General features: G+C 35.9%; 1 protein-coding gene across 1 annotated transcript in view; it reads left to right on the forward strand.

Annotated features, from left to right (window-relative positions):
- The window catches only part of SPAG16 (sperm associated antigen 16), a 606,360-nt gene that overhangs the window by 35,678 nt on the left and 546,778 nt on the right, over nt 1-23,904 (forward strand). Inside the window, exons 7-11 of the mRNA XM_006082484.3 lie at nt 2,010-2,145; nt 5,143-5,164; nt 5,953-5,967; nt 6,670-6,704; nt 10,455-10,544. Coding sequence (XP_006082546.1) covers nt 2,010-2,145; nt 5,143-5,164; nt 5,953-5,967; nt 6,670-6,704; nt 10,455-10,544 — 298 coding nt within the window. The remainder of the gene's footprint in view (nt 1-2,009; nt 2,146-5,142; nt 5,165-5,952; nt 5,968-6,669; nt 6,705-10,454; nt 10,545-23,904) is intronic.

Raw genomic sequence — 23,904 nt, forward strand, 5'->3', positions numbered from 1 at the left:
GGGGGCAAGAGATCAACTGAAGGACTGTATGCATGCATATAAGCATAACAATGACATAAGACACTGGGGTAGGAAGCAAGGGGATTGTCAAGGGCGGGGGAAAAAAAGGAGACATATGTAATACTTTTTGTAATACTTTAAGCAATAAAACAATAAAATAAAGTTTCAAAATATATGGAGCAAAACCTGATAAAACAGAAAGGAAATATAAATATTTTCACATTTACAGTTGGAGATTTTCACACTAATCTTTTAGCAATTAGTAGAAAAATAGGCAAAAATTCTCTAAGTCTATAGAACAAGACAAGTTACTTGAGCATAATTGACCTTTCTTGAATTTTACTTTGGATTTTTCAAGTACACATGGAATGTTCACCAAAATAGGTCACATGCTGAGCCATAAAATAATTCTGTCTATTAATTGATGCCATGCAAAATATGTTCTCTGATTAAACAAAATTAAATTAAAAATTGAAGACACAAAGCTCTGTGGAAAATTCCCAGTTACCTGGAAATTTAGTATCATACTTCTGAATAAGATGGGAGTCAAAGAAGGAAATAAGAAAATATTTTGAATTGACTGTTGGAAACGTAGCATTTTAAAATTTGTGGAATGATGCCAAAGCAGTGCTTAAAGTGAAATTGATAACTTTAAATGCTTATATTAGAAAAGAAGAAAATTTTAAACCAGCAATCTAATCTTGCAACTTAGAAGTTCAAAAAACCAAATTAAATAGAAAGAAAGAAAAATAAAAGAAATAATAAAAATAAAACATGTAACCAATAAACTTGTAATGGGACAAATATAAGAAAAATCAACAAGTTCATATATTGGTTGTTGTGTTGAGTGAAAGGAGCCAGTTTCAAAACAGAACATATTCTAAGGTGTTCCAAATATATGAAATTCTAGAATCTCCTGAGATGTTAAAATACTCTATATTTTAGTAACAAGGTGGACTACCTAGACATGCATAGCTATGAAAACTCTAAACTGAAACAGTTCAGATCTGTATATTTTACTCCATGTAAATTATAATTCAATAAAAAAGTAAAGTATTTTAAAAGCAACCTATATAATAAAAGCCTAGGTGGCATCGCACAATGTATGGCCGCCACGATGTGGTCACAAGATGGCCACCATGACATCATCACAAGATGGCTGCACCGCATTGTCACAAGATGGTCACCACAAAATGGCTGGCAGGGGAGGGCAGTTGTGGGTGATCAGGCTGGCAGGGGAGGGCAGTTGGGGGCAATTGGGCCAGCAGGGCAGGGCATTTGGGGGCGATCAAGCTGGCAGGGGATCAGTTAGGCATCAATCAGGTCAGCAGTGGATCGGTTAGGGGGCAATCAGGCAGGCAGGCGAGTGGTTAGGAGCCAGCAGTCCCGGATTGTGAGAGGGATGTCCGACTTCCCGTTTAGGCCCAATAAACCGACAGTTGGACATCCCCCGAGGGGTCCCAGATTGGAGAGGGTGAAGCACAGGCTGAGGGACACCACCCCCCACCCATGCATGAATTTTGTGCACCAGGCCTCTAGTTTTCAAATAAAACAGGTTTATATCATAAGCTGAGTTAATTATTTTTTTCTGTGAGATAACATATTTTATACTTAATTTCCTTAATATGAGGTTAATCAAACTTGTTATCAAGACCATCCTTTATTTGATGTGAATGACACACTTTCTGTTTAATCACCTATTGTTTATAACCATTGTCTTTCTGAAAATTGTTCCTGAATTAAAGGAACACAATTTTTCTCTCTGTCAGTGAATAGCAGTAATTTTCTGAGTGTGTATTTGAATGATGATAATGTGACTTCCCATTTCCCAGCCAGGTGGCAGGGAAGTTGTAGGCTGTATAATACTGCTTGCACTTCTTGGCTCTATTATGTTGACCTTTATATGGTTATTCATTTTTTTATTTCAATGCAAAGGAAACTTTTAGATGTTAAATAGAAATCACTGATTTAACTGAATTATCCTTTAAAGTGCCCTTTATTTTTCATAGGATGAAGTTACATTATGCATCTTATGAACCAACTATAAGAGTGTTACTTGAAAAGCACCACACTTTATTGAGGCAGAAAATGCTCACCTCCATGGAAAGAGACAGAGCTGTTGAACAGGTAAAAAGACTGTCAAAGGTACCCCAGAATGATTTTTATCCATGTATTTTTTATGACAGAATTAGAAGGAATGGTTTTATGTCTGAGATAAATACAAAAAGTATCCCTCAATTGTCATCTTAGAAAAAAGATTCATTTGGAAACATTCAGAAAAATATTTTATCAATTTTAAACCTGTAAAGGTTTTTATTAAATTAAATATTATTGAATTAAAGCAAAATTTTAGTTAGAGAAAAAACTCAAAGTATAAAATGAATGTTCATCTATAATAATAAAAGCATAATATGCTAATTAGGCCAGATGTCCTTCTGAACGACCTTCTGTGTGACTTTCCGGACAAAGCTGGGGATGTGAGGGAAGCCCAGGTCCCGGGTGCTATAAGGAAGCCAGTGCTGGCAGCCAGGGGAAGGAAGGCCTACTCTTGCATGAATTTTTTGCATCATGCCTCTAGTAATCTACACTAATAAAAGACAAACATGCAAACTGACCGTACCTTTGCTACGCCTTAAGCCACGCCCACCAACCAATCAGGGCGACTATATGCAAATTAACCCAACCAAGATGACGGCCAGCAGCCCCCGAACTGAAGCGAGCAGGAGGCTTGGTTGCCCCAATGATGGAGGAAGCCAAGCTTCCCGGCCAGCTGCTGCCTCCTCTCAAGGCAACAAAGTTTCAATTATAGAAGGTAAATAAACCCCAGATACCTGCTTCCATTCGCCATGGCCACATAGCTGAGCGAATAAAAAAAACAACAAAAGAGGAAAGGGTGGGAGCTTCGGTCGCCAGGGGGCTTGGTCAGTCTGCAAACAGCCATCAGCCCCTTACCCAGGCTAGCCAGGCACCCCAATGAGGACCCCCACCCTGATGGGGGTGTGGGCAGCCTGAAAACGGCCCTCAGCCCCTCACCTAGGCTTGCCAGGCACCCCAGCAGGACCCCTACCCTGAAGGGCTGTGGCCAACAGCCATCAGCCCCTCACAAGGCTGGCCCAGGCACCCCAGCAGGACCCCCCACCCTGATCCAGGACACCCTTCAGGGCAAACCAGTCGGCCCCCACCCATGCACCAGGCCTCTATTCTATATAATAAAAGGGTAATATGCAAATTGACCCTAACAGCAGAACCACTGGGAATGACTGGTCACTATGACACACACTGACCACCAGGGGGCGATGCTCAATGCAGGAGCTGCCCCCTGGTGGTCTGTGTGCTCCCACAAGCCAGGCTGACGGCTGCCAGCACAGCGGTGGTGGCGGGAGCCCCTCCTGACTCCTCAGCAGCACTAAGAATGTCCGACTGCAGTTTAGGTCTGCTCCCTGCTGGCAAGTGGACATCTCCCGAGGGCTGCCGGACTGCCAGAGGGTTGTCTGACTGCCAGCTTGGGCCTAAGCCAGCAGGTGGACATCCTCCGAGGGGTCCCAGACTGCAAGAGAGCATAGGCCGGGCTGAGGGACCCCCCCAAGTGCACAAATTTTTGTGCACCAGGCCTCTAGTTATATAAATAAATGGAAGATGGAAGAATAAAAGAGAGAAGAAAATATCTCCTCAAAAAAGAATTCTAAGTAACAAATGTGTAATTCTGTACATAACTAAACATATGGAGTTTTGTGTTGGTGTAATCATATGCAATGAGGGATGAGATACTTTTTTATCTTTTTAAGGTTGACTTTTTAATTTAAGTCTATTCTTCAGGAAATATAGGGAATTGGTATGCCACCAAACTAACAAATAGTCTTAATTATAATATATTTAATAAAACAAGGAATCTCCATGGGTGGAAAATTAGCTAAGAGTTTTATGAATAATAACAGTCTCTTCATATTTTATTCCCCAACTAATACCTACCTCATGTTTTATGAACATAAATATTAATTTTTTGTGAAGCAATTTCACCAGAGGGAAGTGTCTCTTAAAGTAGAAATCTGAATATTGATTATTATTCATAGTGTGGGATGAGTATTCTTAATTCAGGAAACTATGCTGTAAAATTAATGTTTCAGCCTTAGCTAGGTGGCTTAGTTGATTGGAACATCATCCCATACACCAAAAGGTTGGGGGTTGATTTTAGGTCAGGGAACGTACCTAGGTTGTAGGTTTGATCCCTGGTCATGGTATATATGGGAGGCGACCAATTGATGTTTCTCTCTCTCTCTCTGCCCCTTCCTTTCTTTAAAAAAATCAACAAAAACATATCCTTAGGTGAGGATTAAAAATAAAAATAAAAAAAGTGTTTCAAATGCTTAACTATAATAGGTACTTAATATTTGCCTGTGGAATTTAATTTAAACTCAATATTATATTTTTCTTTTGTTTCCATTTATTTTTAAAAATTTTAAATATATAAGACTTAATTTAAGAGAGACTAATAATTTTGTTATATTTTACAATCAATACTTAATCATTGCACTTTTAAACTTTTTTGCGTCAGTTTATAATCCCATATTTTTGGATTATTTTTTTTTTAGCTCTCTGATTATCAACTATCATCAAAGCCTGTGGAACCAGTGCCTAGTTTCCAAGCTACTAAAACTAGAGGTAAAAGTATAATGTGATAAAACTATATTTTAATATTGGTTGGTGATTTCACAACCTTACCATAGCTCAAAATCCTAGAGATCTTTATAAGTGAATCAATCCTATGGTAACTATTTTACAAATTAAAATGTTAATGAAAAGACCAAGAGGAAGTATTGATGTGAATCCATATAAGTTAATTTTAGAGAAAAATATGAGTAAACCAAATGGGAGGATTTCTGGGTATGACAGAGTATCTGGCACCAGACTAGTCTTCTCCCCAAAATAACTCTAAAACTAGACTATATATATGAGGTAACTATGTTTAACCATTGGAAAATAGCACAAGTCACAGAAGGCAAATGATAGAAGGAAAACGTATAAGTCGAGCTCCATCATCAACATGACTTTGTGCCTGGGGAATTTTTCAAATAAGCTCCATGGAGATGGAGGTCAAGAAAGGTACGGCAGGTCTTCAGGAACTGAAAAGGCGAGTTGTGATAGCAACTAAAACACATCGGAAAGGGTACCAGATAAGAGAGTGCTGCAATGAGCAGTGGCCCCGTTTGTGAAGGAGTTTACTACAAATCCTTAGTTGATGGCTGAACTACACATGCAAGACTAACTGAGACTTATTCAAAGAGGAGACCAGAGATTCTAGAGGTCAAGCAGCAATGGGAGACGGAGTTCTAGCCACGCCTGGATGGAGAGACTTCTTTAACACCCTGTAACCTGGGATTAACATTCAGCATCCTGTAGCCACCCTCTAAAATAAAAAACAAAGCTTACACCAAGTTCTTAGAAGAAATAGACTAGAGTTTGAATCTTGCCAAGTTAGAGAACCTTGGGTAATATTTGGCGCTTTCCATGGATCTACCATACAAAGTGTAAAATCAAGCCTCGAAATTCAAGGGGACCAAAAAATTAAACTGTGTGCCAGAAAAAAAAAATCAATACCCTTCAAAGGAAGACAGTTGTTCAGATTATTTATGACCTCTCACATATATTTCTTCCTATTTAATTAAAATGTTCTAGTCACATTGTAGAAACATGAAAATATGAGCAACAATCAAGAAAAAGAGCAATAAATGGAAACCTACACTGATACAGCTCAGGTGTTAGATTTAGCAATTACAAATATTAAAGAGGCTATTTATTTATTTTTTAAAAAAATATATTTTATTGATTTTTTTACAGAGAGGAATGGAGAAGAATAGAGAGTTAGAAACATCGATAACCGGAATTAAACCTGAGACCTTTCAGTCTGCAGGCCAAAGCTCTATCCACTGAGCCAAATTGTTTAGGGCTAAAGAGGCTATTTAGAACATGGTCAAGGATTTACAGGAAAAGATGACATCAATAAGTGAAGAGATAGTGAATCTTGGCAGACAAATGGAAACAAAAAAGAAGGAAATAGAAATTCTAGTACTGAAAAAGACAATTAACTACAAAGAAAATTTTATACTTATCAACAGATTGCAGATTACTGAAATGCCAGTGAATTTTAAGAGATCAATAAAAATAATCTGTTCTAAAGAAATAGGAAAAAAATAAATAAAATTTATCTATTTAACATATATGTAATTAGATTCCCAAAGGAGAAAAGAATGGGAATGGGGCATCAGAATATTTAAACAAAAGATTTAAACAAGAGAGAAAAGACATGTATAATAATAAAAGCATAATATGCTAATTAGACTGGACGATCTGGATGAAGCTGGGGCTGTGAGGGCTGAGGCAAACCGCCATGTGGCTGTGAGGGCTGAGCCCCTTGCACAAATTTTGTGCATCAGGCCTCTCGTCCTATATAATAAAGAGGTAATATGCAAATTGACCCTCATGCCCTCGCACAAGATGGCCACCCCCATGTGGTCAAAGATGGCTGCCACAAGATGGCTGGCAGGGGAGGGTAGTTGTGGGTGATCAGGCCAGCAGGGGAGGGCAATTAGGGGCGACCAGGCTGACAGGGGAAGGCAGTTAGGGGTGACCAGGCCTGCAGGGGAGGGCAATTGGGGGAGATCAGGCCGGCAGGGGAGCAGTTAGGCATCGATCATGCTGGCAGGGGAGTGGTTAGGGGGCAATCAGGCAGGCAGGCAGATGAACAATTGGGATCCAGCAGTACCGGATTGTGAGAGGGATGTCCGGCAGTCGCACATCCCCTGAGGGGTCCCAGATTGAAGAGGGTGCAGGCTGGGCTGAGGGACACCCCCTGTCCCAGTGCATGAATTTCATTCACCGGACCTCTAGTATTACATAAAGGAAAACAATAATACAAATAAAGGCTGATTTCACTTGCGAAACAGTGATAGCTAGGAACAATGAAATGACATCTTTAAAATGTGGCAAAATTTTGTCCTAGTCGGTTTGGCTAAGTGGATAGAGCATTGGGCTGTGGACCTAAGGATCCCAGTCCCATCAAAGGCATGTACCTTGGTTGCAGCCTTCCCATCGCCCTGCATGAGACAACCAATTGATATGTTTCTCTCTGTCTTTCCCTTTATCTTCCATTCTCTAAAAATCAATGGGAAAATATCCTTGGGTGAGGATTAAAAATAAATAAATAAAATAAAATGTGACAAGATTTTAATTCAGAATTTTCTATACAACAACAACAAAAAAATATTCTTCTAATATTAGGGTGAAGAGTAGACATTTTAATATAAATGAAAGCTGAGAGATTTTGTTGCAAGCCATTTTGAAATACAGTAAATACTAAAGGATTTTCTTTGGGCTGAAAGAAAAAAATGCTAGAAGGAAAGTCAGATCTACAGAATTGAATATTGAGATTTAGAAATGCTAAATTATGGTTAACATAAATATTAAGTTTTTCTCTTCTTAATTTTCATAAAAGAAAATGACTGATAAAATTAGGTAATATTTATTAGGCTTGTAAAAGAAAAAAATAACTTTTGGGGTGGTGCAAAAGTTCTATATCTTGAGTTGGGTTGTGGTTATATGCCTACTTCTCTTTGATAAAACTTTTCCAACTCTATACTTTAAAAATATGCATTTCATTGTATGTAAACTATACCTCAATGAAGTTGATTTAAAAAAGAATGATGGGAAACTCTAATAATAGAAAGACGTTGAAATGGTGAATTTTCTTAATAAACATAACTTCCTGTTATTTCCAGATGACTATTCATTATATTCTCTAATTTATTGAAGCTTAAAAGAAATATGTAGCATTATTATATTTGAAATGTTTTACTTATCCTTGGTTCAGTAGTTCCTTTCCTAAGATTTTATGTTAAAGCAATATCAGTTATGTTCAGTGATGCCTAAAGAGACTACTATACACACGGATGTTTATTGCAGTCATATCTATAGTAACAAAACAATACCAGCTATCTTAACCTTTAACCACAAGTGAATGTTTAAATATAGTTGGTCATACAATACTAGAAAGTCTTTAAAAATCATGCATAAGAAAATGCTCATGTATTATGTTAATATAATGTTAAGAAATAAAAAACATTGATATAGTATGAGGGCATGTCTTAAATATAAGTATAGAAAAATGGTTGGATGGTGCACAAAAATGTTTACATAATATTCTTTGTGTGATTATTTTCTACATTTTTTGCTTACTGCATTTGAATATGTATGCCTATTTAAATCAATTTTGTGTTTTATATGTAGATCACTTTTAAGTATATAATTATATATAAATATGAAAGATTAGTATGAAACTATTATCATCTTAGGAACTTTAACTCTCAAAAATTCTGAAAAAAGAATAATAAAAATGGCTTAAAGGTTGAGGCACTTATTGCACTTGATTGGTGCTAATCTCTAAGTCTATATTCTGCTCTAATAGTTTATGATTTTACGTGTTTAATCTTGACATCTCTATTAAAATATACTAATGGTTTACAGATAACTCCTTTAAGAAATTATCTCCTGATATTTAATTTAATTAAAAAAATGAAACACATTTCATGTTTTACTAAGCTGACATTTATAAGTTATTTGGAAGATCAAGTTTGTAATTATATTTTGATCTGTGATATTTTGAAGTGGCTTTTGATCAAAGGGAATAAGTTCCTATCCAACATGAAGAAATACATTCTTTTAGTTGAATATTTCTAATTACCTGAATAAAATTAACTTCTTAAATCCTGTACTGAGTAATTTTTTTGGTCCTTGCAAACATGCACTCTGGTTTTAGACATGGGACTTGCAATACCATTGCAATAACTTTTCCTCAGCTTCTGGTGTCAGCATTTGACTGTGTGATATCAGCATCTATCATTACTCTGTTTGCCTGATCCACTTGGAACCTTGCTTAGCTAGGGATTATAATTGGAAAAGATGTCGGATTTATTGGTTAAGTGGTTGTTCCTCATTTAAAGCCTGCTGGCCTTCACAATAATTTTCATATATTTAACACCCTCCCTCTTGTTTCACTCATTTTAGTTTACTTTTTTTTTGTAATCCTCACCAGAGGGAATGTTTTTATTGATTTTAGACAGAGAGGAAAGGAGAGAGAGAGAGAGAGAGAGAGAGAGAGAGAGAGAGAGAGAGAGAGAGAGAGAGAGACCGAGACCTGAAGTCTGGGCATGTGCCCTGACTCTGATGGGTAATGGAACCCGATACCTTTCAGTGCCACAACATCCAGTGTTTAGTTTAATTTTTAAAATATTTTATCAAGCCGAAACCGGTTTGGCTCAGTGGATAGAGCGTCGGCCTGCGGACTCAGGGGTCCCAGGTTCGATTCCGGTCAAGGGCATGTACCTGGGTTGCGGGCACATCCCCAGTGGGAGATGTGCAGGAGGCGGCTGATCGATGTTTCTCTCTCATCGATGTTTCTAGCTCTCTATCTCTCTCCCTTCCTCTCTGTAAAAAACCAATAAAATATATTTTAAAAAAATATTTTATCAATTTGTTTTCTTTCTGTCATCTATCCATTTACTTTGGGAAATATAAGTTCTTCAGATTAAAACTGAATTCACTCTATAGTTAGGGAACAATTAATTGTCATTTATGCTGAACTTTGGGGAAAAGACAAATGAATTTTTATTTAATTCAAATTTAGGGAATAAGACAAATATTAGACTCATTTGGAGTAAAATTATCAAAGAATTTTAAACATGCCATGATATTGGATTAATCTAAGTAGGATGCTAATCTTATTATTTATTTGAAATCAGCTTGTTGTTTAGAAATACAGGGGGAAACTGTATCTATTTAGACATGGTATATATGGAAAGATATGAAAAGGAAAGAGTTTTTTCCTATCACTTTTGTTTTTCCCTCAGATGATTCCATTAGGAATATTCTTTATGTCCAAGAGTGTGGAGACCAATTTTACAACTATATTGGAATATTGTCCTGTTTTATTTTATTTTTTGTTTATTTCCAGTTTTCTCAACATCTAGAAGCATACTAGTAGAGAGTAGTATTTTATTAATACATTATTCTTTTTTAAATCGCTTATTTATTATTTAGTTCCATTTGTGAAATTTTGTTGTTGCTTACCATACTCTCCTTTGACCCTCTTCAACTTTGTTTATAAGCACATGAAACCTCATGATAACAGGAATTTGGATATAATGTAATTGGAGATTGGCTCCTATGCTCTCTAGCTGGCTTACAATGCCATTTTATTAGCCTTGCAGGAATGCCATCCTGCATTTTTGGTAAATGAATTTGAGACTTCACTTATGACATTTTGGTATGGTTTCAATATTATTAGTTTAAAAAAATGTATCATCACTTTGGCTTTCATATTTTTTGTTATATCTCTTACAGAAAAACAGCATGCATATTAATGACAAATGTGTTATCTTGTAGCTATTCCTGGCCATGAAAAGGAATTTGTACCAGAAGGTCCTACTCAGAGAGGTCTTCGTGAAGCTAGGGAACAATACAAAAGTAAAATCAGGATGAAAGATAATAGAAAGGTATGATATTTATTTTTGTCTCATTAATTTACACTTGACCCTCAGATCTTCAGGTCCACCAAGTCATAGGGTATCATTATTTTACTGGAAAAGGAGTTTAGAGCTTATGTACTCTGAGCCCCTTGGTGTAGGGATAGAAAATGAATGTCCTCTAACATTATGTAACTAGTTAATTGAGGGACACACACTGCTTAGTGGCGAGGACGGCTCAGTGAACCACTCTGCCATATATTCCAACTTAAGCACAACCATGTCTACTCATCTGCTCATTTTTTTCTGCTTAAAATTACCTCTCTCCAAAAGAAATAAATCCTAGATCATTCCTTATTTATTTTTTCACTAGAGGCCCAGTGCATAAAATTCGTGTACTTGGTGGTGGTCCCTCAGCCTAGCCTGTGCCCTGTTGCTGTCCAGGAGCCCTTGGGGGATGTCCAACTGCTGGCTTAGGCCCACTCCACATGGGGAGTGACCTAAGCCAGCAGTTGGACATCTTTAGTGCTGCCATGGAGGTGGGGAGGATCCCGCCAATGCCACTGCACTCGCCATCCGTGAGCCTGGCTTCTGACCGAGTGGCGCTTTCCCTGTGGGGACCACCAGGAGGCAGCTCCTGCATTGAATGTCTGCCCCCTGGGGGTCAGTTTGCGTTGAAGCAACTGGTCATTCTGCCGTGAGGCTGAAACTGGCTCTCTAGCATCCCCTGAGGGGTCCCGGATTGTGAGAGGGCACAGGCCAGGCCAAAGGACCCCACCAGTGCATGATCAGGGCCAGAGAGGAATGCAGGAGGTTGGCCAGCTGGGAAGGGACCTCGGGAGGGCTCCAGGGCATGTCTGGCCAGTCTCGCTTAGTCCCGATCAGCCGACCCCAGCAGCAAGCTCACCTACTGGTCAGAGCATCTGCCCCCTGGTGGTCAGTGCATGTTATAGCGACTGGTTGACTAGTTGACTGTCTTCCCCCTGGTGATCAGTGCATGTCATAGTGAGCGGTTGAGTGGCCTTAGCATATCATCAGCATATTACGCTTTGATTGGTTGGACGGCTGACTGGACAACCAGACACTTAGCATATTAGGCTTTTATTATATAGGATATTATGTCTTCAAATTTTCTTAGTCTTCTTTAAAAGTAGAATGGAAATAATTATATCCCATTTAAGAATATTCTTATAGTCCAGCCAGTGTAGCTCATGGTTAAGTGTCAACCTATGAACCAGGAGGTCACAGTTTGATTCAGGCTCAGGGCGCATGCCCAGGTTGTGGGCTCAGTCCCAGGTAGGGAGCATGCGGGAGACAGCCAATCAATGATTCTCTATTTTCCTCTCCCTTCCTCTCTCTGAAATCAATAATGAAACAACACATCCATATTAAAAAGAATCTCCTTATCATGAGTGCCTTTGCCTTGTAATCAGGCTGATAGTTAAAATCTTCTGTAATGATTACAGAAAAATTGATATTAAAAATGTCTGGTCAAAGAGATAAAAAATGAGGAAGAAAGAAAACCCTATGAGGGGTTTTAGTTTCTTCTTATGAAAATTGCATAAAAATCTAACTGAGGTAATGAATTTTTTTCATAAACTTGTTGTTTTCTTTGAGTTCTAAAATATCTGGCATTCATTTAAAAATGAATACATTGACATTATAATATATTTTAGCAATAGTTCTATAAAAACAACAAATTGTTATGAATTCAAATACTATAATAAATCATTTACTTAGCTAATATCAATAATATTTCCCCCCTCAATGGTATGCATTGGAAATCAGTATTGTATGTAATATCTGTTGTTGTTGTTTTGTTTTGTTGTTATTGTTGTTAATCCTCACCCGAGGATATTTTACCAATGATTTTTAGAGAGAATGTAAGAGAGAGAGAAAGACAGAGAGAAACATTTCTGTGAAAGAAACACATCGACTGGTTGCCTCCAGGATGAGCCCTGACCAGGGCCAGGGCCGGGGAGGAGCCTGCAACCAAGGTACGTGCCCTTGACCAGAATCAAACCTAGGACTCTTTGGTCAGCAGGCCAATGCTCTATCCACTAAGCCAAACTGGCTACGGCTATATAATATCTGAATAAAATGCAGACTAAATGCTTTTGGGTTACGCTAAGGCTTTGACAATCTTTTTTGGTGATATTCATTTTAGTATTTTACTAAAATACTAAATCACTAATCACTGTTGTTACTATTAACTTATGGATTATCCTTTATTGTTGCTACTAATTTATGGTATCTTTGGTAGATCTTCGGAAGCTTCCAGCTTCCCGATGCCAACAACTTCCCATCAGGGCAGACCTTCCCTTGTTGCCTCCATAAGCTTTCCCCCTCCTCCACCTGCCTTTAATTTGAGTCTCAGCCAAATGCAAGCAGTGCTGTTGGGATGACGGTTGCTGTCAATAAGTAGTGCTTGTTCTTGTTTGGGTAATTTTTGTTTATTTCCACAGAGGTTAGTAGTTCAGGTAGCAAATAGTGCACTCAGAACAATAAAGATAATGGCGGTGAGGATTTAGGTGTGATGACAGTGATTGTCATCGGGAGCACTTTCATCTCCTAATGGCATCTGCATTCTTTGAGGTGGTAAATCATACTTAGAAATGATTTCTTGATTCATTTCCTAAGTGCTGTGGCTTGTAAGTCTTTTCAATGTGCCAGTGTATTAAAGAGAAGCAGAATAGAAGAATTCCATATAGATTTGAATAGTTTTAAACAGTAATATTTATGTGTAGAATTTATTTTTCATTGTGAAGGGATAAAAGAATCATACAGCATCCACTGTAATTCAAATCTGTTGTTTACTGACTCATTAAATGTGTAGCTTACAATCACAATTCTTATACATTTAAATTTTTATGTTAAAAATCTTCCATTCACCTAGTGTCCAGACCTACATACTCAGTGATTTTGCAAGAAAAGAGAAAATGCACCACCATTGAAAGTATTTCAAGAAACTGGGAAGAAAATTAAGAAAGATAAGGGATTACTAACTTGTTCCTTCCATCCTTTTACTGCCTGATTTAATTCTTTTTTAAAAAAATATATATTTATTGATTTCAGAGAGGAAGAGAGAGGGAGAGAGAGAAACATCAGTGATGAGAGAAAATCATTGATTGGCTGCCTCCTGCATGCCCCCTACTGGGGATCAAGCCTGCAACCTGGGTATGTGTCCTTGACTGGAATGGAACCCTGGACCCTTCAGTCCGCACGCCGACACTCTATCCACTGAGCCAAACTAGCTAGGGCCTGAATCAATTTTAAATATATTTTTGGTTGGCAGTAGCTTATTTGACTCAGTGGATAGAGCATTGGCCGTAAGACTAAAGGGTACTGGGTTTGATTCTAGTCAAGGCATGTACTAGTACCTAGGTTGCAGGCTCAATCCCCGGCCCTGGTCACCGTGCATGTGGGAGGCAACCAATTGATGCGTCTCTCTCACATTGATGTTTCTTCCCCTCTGTCTCTCTCCTTCCCTTCCAGTCCCTCTAAAAAATCAATGGAAAAATATCCTCAGGTGAGGATTAATAAAAATAAAGTTAGAAAATATTTTTTTTTGGTTGGAGTACAAACATGTCTTTTTAAATGAAAACATCCTACCCAGATGAATACACTCCCACATGTAAACACATTTATATTATTATATATTTCTGCTGAGAAACATGTTTTAAAGAATTGTAACGATATTATCAAGAAAACATAGATATTTCTTCTCCAAATTAATACTAACAGAGGATATGTTGGGAAGGATAAACATTGCAATATATACGATAAAGTTTTCAAAATATTTTATAACCAATTTTCAAATGTTGTTAAAATACCTTGGAATAAATATTTTGGGAAATATTCACATTATTTTATACTTAAATTAAATATTAACATCTTATTATAGGAACAATTAAAAAGCTTATACCAACTAAAATTTTTAGATTACTTACCCAGGCAACAGGGGTTTAGTAATAGTTATTCAGAAATTATTTTAAGAAAAAAATTACCTAAAGTTCAGGTGTTTAGATTTTAACTTCAATTACTCATTTAAGTTACATTATTTTTAATCAATTAGTTTTATGTTTATTAATCAATAATATGTTATCTAAAAATATACATGTATCTTTTGTTAAGTGAGCAAAAGAATATTATTTTTTAGCCTTAATGTAGAACTGTCATAACTTCTAGTATCCTTGCATACATTAACTATCATAACCCTTTTCCTCCAGCATAGCATCGATTAACATACTGTAGCATGAACTTCGGTAGGAGTTGTTTAAGAGTATGACTTGCTTTGAAGCCTAATCTGTACTTGAAACTCTCATCTACCACTTATTTTATTACTTTTACAAAACTGAGAAAATCCTAAACTTCTATGCTTCCAACTCTATAAACTGGGGAGAATATTATGTGAGTTAAAGGATTTTTGTCACGATTTAATGATATATGTAATATGCCTAGCATACTACCTATTTATAATTGATATTTATGAAATGATAGTGTTTCTATAGAAGAGATTATTTACCTGAAGATAAATAATACTTAGTTGTTAATGCTATTTCATTATTTTGTGTGAAATATGATATAGGTAACACTGGATAGAAGTTCATTAGACTTCTAGTCATTCCTTGTAACCATTTTTGGGTTATTTTATTATACATCAGATGACTTGAATAATTAGGTAATGGCTTTCTGTGATTGTAGGTATGGTTTTCCTAATTCAGATTACATACAAACAGAGATATGGAAATTAGAGCATTATGGTGGCTAATTTGCCATGCTAATGTTTGCACATTTCCTGTTATATGTTAGAACGTCATTAGGTTCATAAAAATTGTAAACTCCTCTCAACTTCTTTAGGGGATTTTCTATATTTTGATTTACTTAATGAAAATTTTAAATATTATTTATTATATTTATTATGACAGTGATAGATTACAGTTTAAATATAATGAAAATATGGAGGAAAAAACAGTTTCTTCAGCTCTGATATGACAGTGTATAGCATCATGATGTGCTATGCCACCCTGGTTATGATAATGGCATATTTCAAGAGCAGTTCAATGCTCTTACATGCTGATGCTTTGCATTTATTAGATGGAATTTAGCTGCATTTTGTATAGTGTTATTGAATATTGCTATGTAGTTATTATTATTTTCTTGCCTAAAGTATCTCTGTGAGTTTGGCATCATCCCAAGATCTGGTCGACAGTTTGCCAGTAATTGTGAATATTGCATTAGGATGTTAAATCATTCTACTTATCAGACATAAAGTTGCTAAAATGGAAATTAGTTTTGCATGTTTTAAAGTTTAGAAATATGGAAGGTATTAAAAACTCTATAACCATGTGCAAATGGGAATTTTAATGCATATAATTTTATAATAATGTTGAATGTCTTCAACAGTTGAAATAATTTATTAAAAATCCCTAAGGAGATATATTCATCAAAATATTTATTCATAAAATCCTGCCATGTTAAATACATAAGGATTAGCCAACTTGTTTATAAATCAGTTCTGAGCAGAAAATCAAATAAATGGAAATATATTATTGCACTAAATATATTCTGCTAACATGAAAACAAGCAAATATGAATCAGAATAAGAGCAATTAAGAAATGCTAATTATTCTCAGGTTTTTTACTCTACTATTTATTTTTAATTATGCCTAAGCATGGATTATTTAGAAAATACAAAAATGAGATTACAATAAAAATGCTCAGGATTTTGAAAACCTCAGTCAGTACAATATCTACATTATATTTCAGAATAACACTTTATGAAACATTATGGATTTGTGCATTGAATGTACAATAATTTAAAAAGAAAATATTTTCTAGTAATATTTAATTTAAATGTATTATGTGCATATTTGAGTATAATATATAAATTACATTAATTATATATTATATATTGATAACAAATGAACATAATATATATGTAGTCTTCTGCAGTTTGCTTTTTTCATTTGGTGTTTTGTCTCTAAGATTGTTCCATGTTACTTATATAGCTTATTTGAAAATATTTACTTTTTATATTTTATTAATGATGCACACTAAGGTTGTTTCCAAAGTCTTAATTTAATAAACAGTGCTGCCATGAATATTCTTGTACATCATTAGGTGCACATATGCAAGATTTTCTGAAGTATACTAATCTAGGAGTGGAGTTGTTGGATCATTGGGGATGAGGATTTTACTAGATAGTGTCAAATGCTTTTCCAAATTAGTTGAATGAATATGTTTACAAATCCACAGTTTTTATTACTTTAAACCAGTGGTCGGCAAACTCATTAGTCAACAGAGCCAAATATCAACAGTTCTTCTTCAAAATAGACTCGCCCAGGCCGAAAACTGACTTCTGCGCATGGGCCACGAAGTTTCAATCGCACTGTACGTGCGCCCGCACCTGGTATTTTGTGGAAGAGCCACACTCAAGGGGCCAAAGAACCGCATGTGGCTTGCGAGCCACAGTTTGCCGACCACAGCTTTAAACCATTTCCAGAACTTGGTATTCTCAGGGTTCTTGATTTTTGCCAATCTAATGAATAAAATGTTGCTATTGGGTCTTAATTTTCATGTTTCTGATTAATAATTAAATTAAACATGTTCTCTTTTGTTTATAAGCAATTTATATGTTAGGTCATAAATTTTGCTCATTTTTTCCATTAGGTTATTGATCTTTTATCTGCAGTGCATTTTAGAAACTAATTTTTGATCAGTTAAATGAATAGTAGGTATCTTGCCCCAGATGGTGACTTATATTTTCTATTTTTATAGTGTCTTTTATTGAATAGAAGTTCTTCATTTTGTCACGTTTTACAACTAAAATATAGATAATTTTTATTTTTTAAAAAGTAACTCAAAAATTTTTTTCATTGTAATGTAGTTGAGTTTGTCAATAATTTCTTATATGGTAAAATGTATTGATGCTTGAGATTCTATCCTATGTTTGTCTTTTATCAAGTTAGTGTTAATTTTTAAAATCATAAATGAATGGATAGTTTTATATTTAAGTGTTAAGATTTTGCTTTATCATGAATTAATATTGAATTCTTTGCTTTGAGACGGTTTTCTCCATTAATATTTTAATGTGGTAAATGGCATAATAGATTTTTGAATGTAAAAATTTTCTTCCATTATTGGGCTAAAATGACCTTATTCACGTGTTACCTGATTTATATATCACTGAACAAATGATAGTTGCATTTATTGTAATCCCTGTGAACAATACTGCTTCCTCGGTTAATACAAGCTAAAATAAATTATACATTCATCTTATCAAACATTAAACAACAGTTAAAGCAATATACATTGGTTTACAATTTTCCTTCGTACTGTATCTCAGTTGCCTTGTTGCCTAGCATGTGACATATTTCCCACTGGTATTTGTAATGCATGTCAAAGTGGCAGTGATGTTTATTGCTTTCTTTTGGAACTTAATGTTCATGGTTAGAAAAAACCCTGGATAAATGATGCATTTGATCTGATGATGAAGGATAAGAGCAGTGATATGTACTGTTTGGAATAATCCATCACAAGACACTGTCAGATAATCCCTAGAGTGTGTGCTCATGCTTTCTATGCCTTATTTTTCTTCAGAGACGGATATTACCCATTTTTGAGATGACAAAAAGAGAGCAGAGGAAAATGGGTTGCCATCTGAAGCAAAAATAAGTGCATTATCACTCACAAAATGTGTTATTGTAAACTGGTAGGCACATATACACATTTTTATTTTAAAAGAAAAAGGCCAAGAAGGGATTTTACAATTTACACAGCAATGAAAATGTGACTATAGGAATCATGTGAGTTTCTTTAATACTCTTGAAGAAATTAAATGTTTCCCAGGGTAATTCTGTGCAATCATATATTGGATTATTCTTTGTTACATAAGGTTCTCATTCTTTTAATAACCTAGTGCCCTTATAGAGTTTCTAGAAACATTAGATATTTGGTATAGAATGACTTCTAGGTTAATTTTCAAAACTTTTTGTTAGCTTAACTTTTTTTTAACAAAAGGAATCATGCTTTTCCATTGGTAATTAAAAAAAAATGAAACAATACCTGTAAGCATGCATATTTACACACACATATTCAGAACCACCAGGCTGTTTATTTGGTACATGGGTAGGAAAATCAGAAATGGTACCAGATATCACCGAGCCACTACCCAATTATGCAATTTTTAATTTCTGTCCCCAAGATACAAGATTTCTACAGGCTGTGCATTTTGCTCTTTGGCTGAGATGGAGTTAATGGTTCCTAGATCAAAGCTGGGCCTGGGTACCATCTGTACCAACCTGGTACAAGCCTGAGGGGGGTCCATGATCTCAGAGCCTCAGCCTCCAGAGGTTGATATAACTTCTACAGCAGCAGCCTGTCTATGATGTCAGCTCAAATTTTCTATGCACTTCCCCTTCCCTGACCCAGCTCTTATCTGTTAGAGGGGGGCTGTCTTCTAACCAGTTCTTCTTTCACTATGATGTTGGTTCAAACACTAGAGGTAGTCTATATAATTTCTTGGTACATTAATTAACTAGTGAATTTTAAAAATCCAAAATCTTATTTTACATGCTGATATAGAATTTTACTGTCTTAAATGTGGTGCTATTCAATCTCCAATTAAAGGAAACAGGGTTCCCTGGAGAAATATTTGATGCTTTAGCTGGAGCGGGGAACATATGTAATGAGCCTGGAATATGTTATAATGTCAGAAAGCAAAAGACAAAAAGATGTGGGCATACCAAAAGGACATAGATCATAGGTGTTAATCTGAAGAAGCTACAAATGACCAAAGCTGTGACAATTTGAACAAAATAACATCTTACTGTATTGTAACTCCAAATATAAAATATATAGACATGAGTCAATACTGATATAAATAAATATAAACAAATGATTAAGTAAAAGAGAAGGGAAAGATATTCATTATAGAAGGATTCCAAAATAAGAACATTTTCCATGTCATTCAATGTTGTTCCACAATATCATTTTTAGTAATTAGTACACCATTATTTGTGTGTAGCATAATTTATTTGGAACATATATTTTTATATTTATGTTTTCTTTTTTCTCTCCTTACTATAGTTATTATTAGCCACTTAAATCCTTGCATATGTATCTTTAGTCAGTAACCAATTTCTGAGTAAGGGTTTTGTGGTTGTAGCAGCAGAAACATTGGCAACTTAGTAAACATATAACAGTTAATTGGGAGGCAATAAGAAAATTCACACAAATAAAGAAAAATTTAAGCTTTAGGTATTAGAAAGGAGAGAAACCACAGTATTTTATTCTTGGGATGAATAAGTTGTGTTGTTTCTGTCTTTAGGTCAATTGGCTCAATGTTAACATTGTTGGTAGCTTATCTTGGGTTATCCTTTGGAAGTCAAGGTGCCATGGGTGAGTCCAACCAAGACTGCACACTAATACAGAAATAATCCCTCCAAGCACAATATGACTACTGAAACCAGAATAAGGGAAATGGATTTGAATTGCAAAAATGAAGGCCTTTGCTTCATTACCATAGCATAACCTCCTCTAAGTGGATTTTTAAAAATATATATGTATATATTTTTAATTGATTTCAGAGAGGAAGGGAGAGAAAGAGAGAGATAGAAACATCAATGATAAGAGAGAATCATCAAATGGCTGCCTCCTGCATGCCCCACACTGGGGATGGAGCCCACAACCTGGGCATGTACACTGACCAGAAATGGAACCATGGTGGCCTAGTTCATAGGTCTATGCTCAACCATTAAGCCACACCGGCTGGGTCTAAGTGGAATTTTTATGTGCAGCAGTACATTGCAAATTTTACCTGAGGAAAAGGCATACCAGTTATAATTCTAACCATATGATTTCACTCATACATGGGATATAAAACTAAAGGAACAAATGAATAAACAAGAAAAACAAAAACTCACAGACGCAGACAAAAGTATGATGGAAGATGATCTGACTTTGGGTGGTGAGCACATAATGCAATATACAGATCATGTATCATAGAAATGTACACTTGAAACCTGTATGATCTTATTAACAATGTCACCCCAAGAAAATTAACTAAAAAAAAGAAAGTTAAGTTAGAACTGGCATATATGCATCCTCCTTTATTTATTTTTAAAATATATTTTATTGATTTTTTACAGAGAGGAAGGGAGAGGGATAGAGAGCCAGAAATATTGATGAGAGAGAAACATCGATCAGCTGCCTCCTGCACAACCCCCACTGGAGATGTGCCCACAACTAAGGTACATGCCCTTGACTGGAATCAAACCTGGGACCCTTTAGTCTGTAGGCTGACGCTTTATCCACTGAGCCAAACCAGTCAGGGATGCATCCTACTTTAAAAGGCCACACTGATTGGGATCTTTCTTTTGAGACCATGTTTCTTGAATGAATAGCCATTTTTTCTAATATAAATGGAGTTAAAGACTGAATTTCAAATTATTCTTGATTGATTTGTGTCTCCAAAGCAATGGAAGCAAGGACAGTATTGGTACTCTCCAGAGATAATTGCTGTATTAAATTATATGAATATATTTCATGGCATCTCAACTCTAGATGTTAAAACTGAACATCCTATCTGCTTTATAATGATTGTTTAGGAAAGATTGCTCTGGCAAATGGCTATCATTAAAATATACAGTGAAAATTTAATTTCCTTTGCTGAATATAAAATTCGCCTAAGAAATAGTGCATCTTATTTTCTACATAGTGATTTTGAGGGAAATAGTACTGAATGGAGAATAAAATGCCTTGTCTCTTATTATGTAGTTAAATCAAACAAATAACCAAATGCTGACATAGAAAAGCAATGGGATAAAATGTATTGAAGAATAACGATTATTTCATTTAGTTATTTGGGCATTTTTCATTCACATGGAGCTCAATTACATCTCACTGCACCAATTGTTCAGGACAGAAAACAAATCTAAACTCACTTGACTGCATCAAATTGTCTATTTTAATGTGTTCTGCCAAACAACAAGGTCATCCAGTGTATTTAGGGCCATAGCTGGCAGTGTTTGAGATGTGTATCTAGGCTCTCTTTATAATCCTAGTACTTCTCACTAGGTGTGTAATCTGGGACAAGTAATTTAACCTTGGTCTTTTTAAACCAGCTCACCTTTCACTTAGTTACCCTCTCTCCTTTTTCATCAAAGGCAGGTATGCCTTTTATTCCCTATATCCTTTATATCTTATAATTCCTATGTGCTGATGAACTTAGATGTCTGAGAACTAACTTACTCATTCTCAAAATTACAGTCAGATGTAGCTGAAAGTACATAGAGTCATAAGTCCTGGGTTTTAGTCTAGACTCTGGTTTCTCAAAATTGAGAGCATGAGGAATGTCTGTGGCTGGTGGAAGCAGTCAGTGGGTAGGGAGGGAGATGACACTAAGATCATCACTTTCTTCCAAAAGCAATCACATTTATTTCTGACCTATATGCCAAGCAATATAAATATCAGACATTTAGAAAAATGTGGAGTGCTGTAGATTTCTGATGCTGTAAAATCAATATATATATATATATATATACATATATTGAAGTGAATTGGAAATCTTGCGTGAATTTTGGGACACCCTATATAAGTGAATTGCAAATCTTGCATGAATTTTGGGACACCCTATATATATATACTAGAGGCCCATTGCATGAAGATTCGCACAATAGGCCTTCCTTCCCCTGGCTGCCAGCACTGGTTTTCCTCCGGCACCCGGACCCAGGCCTTTGGTCTGGCCGCAGCAAGGCTTGGCTTCTCCGCTCCGGCTGCAGCGGAGAAGCCAAGCCTCTTCAGCCTTTGCTGGGGCCGGAGCCTTCAGTCTTCACTCTGTGCCTGTATATGCAAATTAACCCACCATCTTTGTTGGGTTAATTTGCATGCTCATCCTGATTGGCTGGTGGGCGTAGCGGAGTGATGACCAATTTACACATTTCTCTTTTATTAGTGTAGATATATAATATTTACAGATAAAATTCATTTATAATTGTACTATTGAGTAATTTTACTTTTATAATGCCATTCAACTTAATGTCTTACCCAGGCAAATGGCTTATAAGTTATCTGAGGCTCAGAAATACTGATTGTATTGCATTGTGTATTGTATTTTTTCATGTTACCCACAACTAGCAAATCTTTATCTGAAATGCGATTTCTTTCCTAATACCATTTAATTCCAATTTAAATACCATTCAGTTCCTTTCCTTTTATGAGAACCTTTGCATTACCCATCATTAGTGACAGCCCTGGGCTAAACCTTTTACATTTCTTAGTTTTCAGGCTTTTAATGCTTAAAACAGAGCCTAATACTATGCAAAAATGAAAACTCTCTTAGTTTAAACATCTTGATGAAAGATGTATATGGTTTAGAGTCACAGTGCCCATGCCTTGTCTCTTACTAACTTTGGGACCTTGCGCAAATTAATTTCTCTGACTTTTAATTTTATCACCTATAAAATCAAGATTACAATACCCCCTTTAAATAACTTTTATTAGAGAAAAAACATAAAAGGTCTGCATATAGTTTAGTCAGGTGTTATTATTAATAAGAATCTGTCTATATTTTTAATTAATTCTTAAAATATATATTTTAATCTTTATTGTTGAAATTATTACAGACATCCCTCTTTTTTACCCCCATTAGCCCACTCCATCCAGTTCCTGCCTCACCCTAGGCCTTTGCCACCCTATTGTCTGTGTCCATGGGTAATGCATATATGATCATTGTTTAATCTCTTCCCAATACCCCACCCTCTTCTCTCTGAGAATCATCAGTCTGTTCCATTTCCATGCCTCTGATTCTATTTTATTCACCAGTTTATTCTGTTCATTAGATTTCTTATTTGTTTATTTTGATTTTTAAATTCAATTGTTGCTAGGTATGTATTTGTTGCCATTTTGTTGTTGTTGTTCTTCTTCTTCCTCCTCCTCCTCCTCCTCCTCCTCCTCCTCCTCCTCCTCTTCTTCTTCTTCTTCTTCTTCCTTCTTCTTCTCCTTCTTCTTCTTCTTCTTCTTCTTCTTCTTCTTCTTCTTCTTCTTCTTCTTCTTCTTCTTCTTCTTCTTCTTCTTCTTCTTCTTCCTCTTCCTCTTCTTAAAGTATACCCTCAACATTCATATAATACTGGTTTGGTGGTGATGAACTCTTTTAGCTTTTACTTGTCTGTGAAGCTCTTTATCTGACCTTCAATTCTAAATGATAGCTTTGCTGGGTAGAACAATCTTGGTTGTAGGTACTTGCTATTCATCACTTTGAATATTTCTTCCCACTCCCTTCTGGCCTGCATAGTTTCTGTTGAGAAATCAGCTGATAGTCATGTGGGCATTCTCTTGTAGAAAACCAACTGCTTTTCTCTTGCTGCTTTTAAGATTCTCTCTTTGTGTT

Source organism: Myotis lucifugus, unplaced genomic scaffold (genome assembly GCF_000147115.1).
Source record: "Myotis lucifugus unplaced genomic scaffold, Myoluc2.0 scaffold_3, whole genome shotgun sequence".
Lineage (NCBI taxonomy): Eukaryota > Metazoa > Chordata > Mammalia > Chiroptera > Vespertilionidae > Myotis > Myotis lucifugus.